Raw genomic sequence first — 5,737 nt, forward strand, 5'->3', positions numbered from 1 at the left:
GCTGATAGCACCTCCAGGCGGGAGGACACTTGGTGCTCAAACACCCCAGAGCCCACAGCCAGCAGAAGGTCTAGCAGTAGCATAAACAGCAGCATCTGAGACAGTCAAGACAGAAGATCGCCGATCAGCAATATAAACATTTTATTAATGATTTCATTAACATGAATAATGCACCTCAGTGTTATTAACCACAGGTAATACTATATTTTATAATATAATATTATTATATATTACATAATATCTGGAAACCAACAATTAAAAAAAGAATAAGGCATCAGCTTCAAAAAGAATTAATTAAGAACTGTGTGTAATTAGCTTGCGGTAACTCCACATTAATGATAACTACTGCACTCAATCACAAAGTAACCTTAATGTCACTAGATCCATTCCCCTCAGCTATCCAAAATGGCTGGGCTCTTACTCCGAGGATAACCCTGTTGAGGATCCTCTCCACTTGGGTCGTCTTCACGATCACCTTGCCAAAGTTTTTCATGATCTTAGTGTCTGCACCTTGCAACAATCGAATTAAGCAGAGCAATAAATCGTGATGAGATGTTCAGTGTCTGTATGATGGAAAGTGACATTCAGTGGAGTTTTATTAGGTTTTAAGTTTAAACAGTGTAATAGAGGAGAGAATCAACATTCTGAAGAAGTAGCTTAGAGGGCACAGGTGTAAAATAAACATTAATTTATCTAATAGACGCTTTGACCAAAACTGACTTGCACATCCACGTCGGACATGCATTTGATTTGAGTTTTTCTGTCCCCTTTGCAGAATTTTGTCCACAAAGTTTGCCCACCAATCGTTCTACAGGAACTGCATCCGTAACTCAGAATGACATTATATGTACATGCCCATTAAAAGCTTTTGCTATTTTACAGAACTGCTCTTCGTGGGTTGAATACCTGCATATACGGTCAGACCATATGCGTGGTCAGTGTTTCGCAACACCGTCCCTCTGAGAAGGATGTGCTCCGTGTCCAACCTGTAGGTCTCCCCCCTCCATCGTAGCTCTCCCCTGAAGGAGTAGAGATTGCCATTGGGCTCCTCGCAAAACACAATACCTGAGGAGAAGATACAAAATGGAGGGAGTCTGCTGTGACATTTTCCCATGACGGATTGCTATTGTCTACACAGGGACTGAGTTTGACAATGTTTTACATCTGTTTTGGTTTCGGCCTGCCGTCCATCAATCAAGGCCGAGTGCTGTGGCTCATGTTACACTGTTTGTCAAAACATATTCAAATACCAGAGTGCTGAGATGAGCTTTATGGGCTTTCAGCCCTGACCTTATTTATGGCTGTTTTTTTACTCTTTAACCATGCAAGGCGACACGGACGCAGTGCAGTCACACAAACTTAATACACCTTAGATACAGGAGTAAAGGAAAACTCAGCCTGACACCTAGGCTAATGTTTAGCAGACACTTCATAGTGAGTACATCTCAAACCCTTCGTGTGTTTGTAGAGACTCACTATGAGGTTTGTAAAGGTCTGTATCTACAACAAAGAAACACGTTTGGTTACCATTGAAGCTTGAGAGGCTCTGGTCCACAGGGTCAGAGGCCAGCTCAGCGTGGGTCGCGGCCAGCGCCTGGCGGAACTTGAGGTTGGTCTCTCTGCGAAAGTGTGCCATGTCAACCGTACTGTGGTGAGGCGTCACATTTCCAAACCATGCCACATAACCAGACTACTATGCAGTGGTTGTAAAAAGTAGCACAGTCGGTGTAAAAAGTAGCACTGTAAACAAGTTTCCCACGAAAGCATGAACCACAATTTAAAATAAATAAATTATGAATGAACCATGAACTTCTATCTGGAATATCTTTTTCAAGAATGTACTTTTTTTTATCTATTTCATATTACTAGTTTCCCTCATTAACATATAACTTGAATAATAATAATTTAATAAAATAATGTAATGACAGTCAGAGTAAGATAATACATAATACATTTACGTCACACAACATATAAAGTAACATTATAGGTTGTCACTATACTCAGTTCTCGGTACTCATCTCATGCAGTGAGTAATAATCAGTTGTCACTTAGAGTTACTTAGAAATTAAGCAAGTTGATATCAATATGAATGTAATCTGTGGATTTTAAGACAAGACGGTGTCTCATTATTTACAGTGCACTGCACAAAGTATATATGCTGTTTGTCTGTTTGGAACTGGTCGGATGTTGGATGACAGGCTTCTTACCCATCTATGTCAGCGGTCTCGACATAGCACAAACTGTGTGGCTCAGTGCTTTGCAAAAGAAGAAGGTCTGCCTATTAACACACACACACACACAGATACACAAACAGATTATTTTGTTGAGTTTGTTTCACTTTCCAACCATGACCCACATTTTATTACTGTTCAGTCACATATATCTCCCTAGAATTATTTTCAAGTAGATATGAAGACAGACAGACAGAAAGATAGATAGACAGCAGGATACATATGTGACCTCAGAGAATGAGAGGGAGCAAGAGACGCAGCATAAACGAAATTTAATATTTTCATGTAGCCGCTCCTGCGAGCCTCGTCGATGCCACTCACTGGTATAATTTGGTCTTTGTGAATCCTCAGCACGTCTCCAACACACACATCCTTCCACTGGACCGTTTGAAAGCTAACAAATATATAATTATATATATATATATATATATATAATTATATATATATATATATATATATATATATATATATATATATGTATACAAACACACACACACACACACACACACACACACACACACACACACACACAAACACACATATATTAGAGAGAGAGAGAGAGAGAGAGAGAGAGTATGAAAAGAAATAATTTAGCTTTGCATTCAGACCAAAAGGATTTTGTGCAAGTTTTTCCCATGACCCGCAGTGTCTCAGCATCAGAGAGAGCACAGCGTTCCCCTCAGGGCTTACCCTCCAGAGGTTAGAAGATCACACGACCTGCTGTTGATCTGTTTATCGCTTCGTCTGCGGCCCTAACACACACACATGAATAACAACAACACAGGCATAGCTGTATGTGAATGAAAAAAGCATTTTCATGAGTCATCATTCAGTGTAGAAAACGATTTCAGAAACTTTTTCAGACTATGATGTAATCAGGGCCAACAGCTATAATGCAACTGTGGATTGGAGGACATCAGATGCAGAGAGAGAGAGTGAGAGTGAGAATGCAGAGAGTGGGAGTGAGAGAGAGAGAGAGAGAGAGAAAGAAAATGGACAAAAAGGCTGAGAGTGTGAAAATAAAAGAGAGGGAAAAAGGCTATATCAGTGTTTGAACTCACCAGATCAGAGACCAGATCTTTCAGTGCCCGCACAGACAGGACTATCAACAGAGGGAACACAGTGATGTACCATGGGATGGTGGCGATGGCAGGGACACACTGCAAATTACATTTCATGAGCAACTTCACAAAAACATTGACAATCATCCACTCAGTTCCCAGGCAGCACCTGATCCCAGTCCGTATTTGGAGAGGGATAGATCTGTGTCTTAGTCAGCTGAGATCTGGACTGGACGCCATTGTCAAAACACACAGGTACTGATGCACATAATTGATCATCACACGCACTACGCTATAATCAACTAGTCAGATAACGTTTTTATCATTTTAGACAGTTTACATGACGACATCGTCATGCTCATTTGGTTAAGCTGTGAATGCTAGATTGTGTGTGCTTCTCCTGAGGGCTCTCACACACCTGCATCACCACAATCAGAAGGAAGTAGAAGTTGGCGAAGCGCTGGAACTGCTCATAGAGCGTGTAGGGCAGGAAGTTCAGAGGGGTGTATTTGTGACTGCGTGTGGAGTTGTCCTGTCACAACAACAACAAACAAATCAAAAGCACTGAAACTGGGGACCAAGTTAAATGGAATCCACATTGAGGTCAGGCAGGTGTCTCTGAACCTCACTCACCGCGTATCGCCCCCATCGGAAAAACAAGAATGACTTCCTCTGTCGCTGCTTATGGAAATAACCAGAGTTTGCTTGAACCTCCCAGGTGATATCTAAACAAGGGGGGAGGGGGGAGGGAAATCCAAATAAGAAGATTTGTAACTGCAGAACTAATGCAGTAATTAGATATGTGATGCAAAACTTTTGTAACATAAGAGTAACCATGACTACATATAACAAACAGAAAAGGGACCTGAAAACTCACTGGTAATGCATTCTTAAGTGCAAGAGAGAAAACAATACACTTTACCTGAACTTTCTGGACTGCAGGATTTCTTTTTGGCCATTTTAAGAGAGACACATGAGGTGTTCTAGGACTGGTAGAGAAAGTGAAATAGTTGCAAAGATCACAGTGATGTGAACATGTTAACCATTTCCAAAAACGTCCCCAGAAAGATGTTCAAACTCAAGCAGCAGAAGCGGCATTCCTGTCAGATGAGGAAAAGAAGAGAAAGGAACAGGAAACATGCTCCATCTCCAGAGGTTTTGGGAAAAAACGTGGCAGGTAGGATCAGGCAGTGATAGGGTGGAGCCATGCATCTACAGAGAACACAGGTAGGATCTGGGCTCTCAATAGTCACAGTATACCAGACAATTGCAGAATTCTAGGATGGGACTATTGATGTCACTTCTCAGCTTTCATGCTTTGTCTTCTTTCATCGTCCAAACACTGTATGTTTTATCCCACTGGCGTTCCAGTGAACCTCGTTTCATTTTTTATCTTTTGGGCCCGAATGTATCGCATTTGAAATGGTATCAGCTCGTTATACAATTCAGATTTGCTCTCAAATTTCAAAGTCAGAGCACGTACACTCTCTCAAACATGCCGAGCATTGCTGTGGTTTGGGCAACTCACCGTGTCCCCTGGAGCTGGAGCTGGATCCAACCACTGCATCCCACTGTGCTGAAAGTCCTGGGTTATGCATTAAGACCGATGAGCCATCTGTCAGGCTTGTACCTGTGGATAATTACGTAACACGGACACACCTGCTAATTTCAATTCATGTTGAACAAATGATCCACTATCGTCTCTCTCTCTCTCTCTCTCTCTCTCTCTCTCTCTCTCTCTCTCTCTCTCTCTCTCTCTCTCTCTCTTTTTCTTTCTCTCCCTATCCAACCCATTGGATACATTTGGCAGAGAGGGGGAGAGAGAAAGAGAGAGATTAGATAATGAGAGAAGGAGCAGAGGAAGCCCATTGGAGGTGAACAGAGTTCATTTTCTGAGCACACAAACACCTCAGGTCCCTGGGCTCTCAATCAGTCTGCCTCCCTTTACCACTGCCATGGTGGCAAACACTCCTGGGAGTCTGCTCTCCCATGCCTACACACTCTACTAATGCTTTAGGGGCACTGGAGACCCTGTCAGAAACATGTAATTATGAGGCACACAGCCCCACTGCTGCCACAGACACTGGCACTGGAGTCCGTCTGCGGGCTGCTGTCTGTGGGTGTCATGGGGATGTAAGTATGGAAAGAGAAAGAACACTGGGGAAGGGGAAGAACACTGCATCATTGTGTCGGGAGTTCTCTATAACCAGCCAGCACACTGATCTGATTTCACCTCACTCCCTATCTCACTCACGTGGCTTCTCTGTTGTTTTGCAGACTTCTGGGGTTTTTGCCTTCCTCTTTTCTTTCGCTCTCTCTCTTTATTTTGCTTCCTCCCTTTCTCTCTGTCTCTCTCTTTCTCCCTTTCCGCCCCCACCCTCTGTTGCTCAGAGTGCATTTTTTTGTTTATATTTATGTCAGTGCTGCAAAGTAGTAAAGAAAGAC

The 5,737-nt window shown here is 42.4% G+C and overlaps 1 protein-coding gene across 1 annotated transcript in view; it reads right to left on the reverse strand.

Moving 5' to 3' along the window:
- Positions 1–4,890, reverse strand: part of atp8b3 (ATPase phospholipid transporting 8B3) — a gene marked incomplete at both ends in the record, with an annotated part of 13,937 nt that extends 9,047 nt beyond the window's left edge. Inside the window, 11 exons of the mRNA XM_080860278.1 lie at positions 1–95; positions 422–504; positions 907–1,065; positions 1,528–1,619; positions 2,208–2,278; positions 2,553–2,625; positions 2,922–2,983; positions 3,293–3,391; positions 3,711–3,824; positions 3,926–4,017; positions 4,821–4,890. The exon at positions 1–95 is cut by the window's left edge and continues 99 nt beyond it. Of these exons, the coding sequence (XP_080716404.1) occupies positions 1–95; positions 422–504; positions 907–1,065; positions 1,528–1,619; positions 2,208–2,278; positions 2,553–2,625; positions 2,922–2,983; positions 3,293–3,391; positions 3,711–3,824; positions 3,926–4,017; positions 4,821–4,890 (1,010 nt within the window). The remainder of the gene's footprint in view (positions 96–421; positions 505–906; positions 1,066–1,527; positions 1,620–2,207; positions 2,279–2,552; positions 2,626–2,921; positions 2,984–3,292; positions 3,392–3,710; positions 3,825–3,925; positions 4,018–4,820) is intronic.
- Positions 4,891–5,737: the final 847 nt, after the last annotated feature.

This window comes from Sprattus sprattus (genome assembly GCF_963457725.1).
Source record: "Sprattus sprattus genome assembly, chromosome: 2".
Taxonomy (NCBI): Eukaryota; Metazoa; Chordata; class Actinopteri; order Clupeiformes; family Clupeidae; genus Sprattus; species Sprattus sprattus.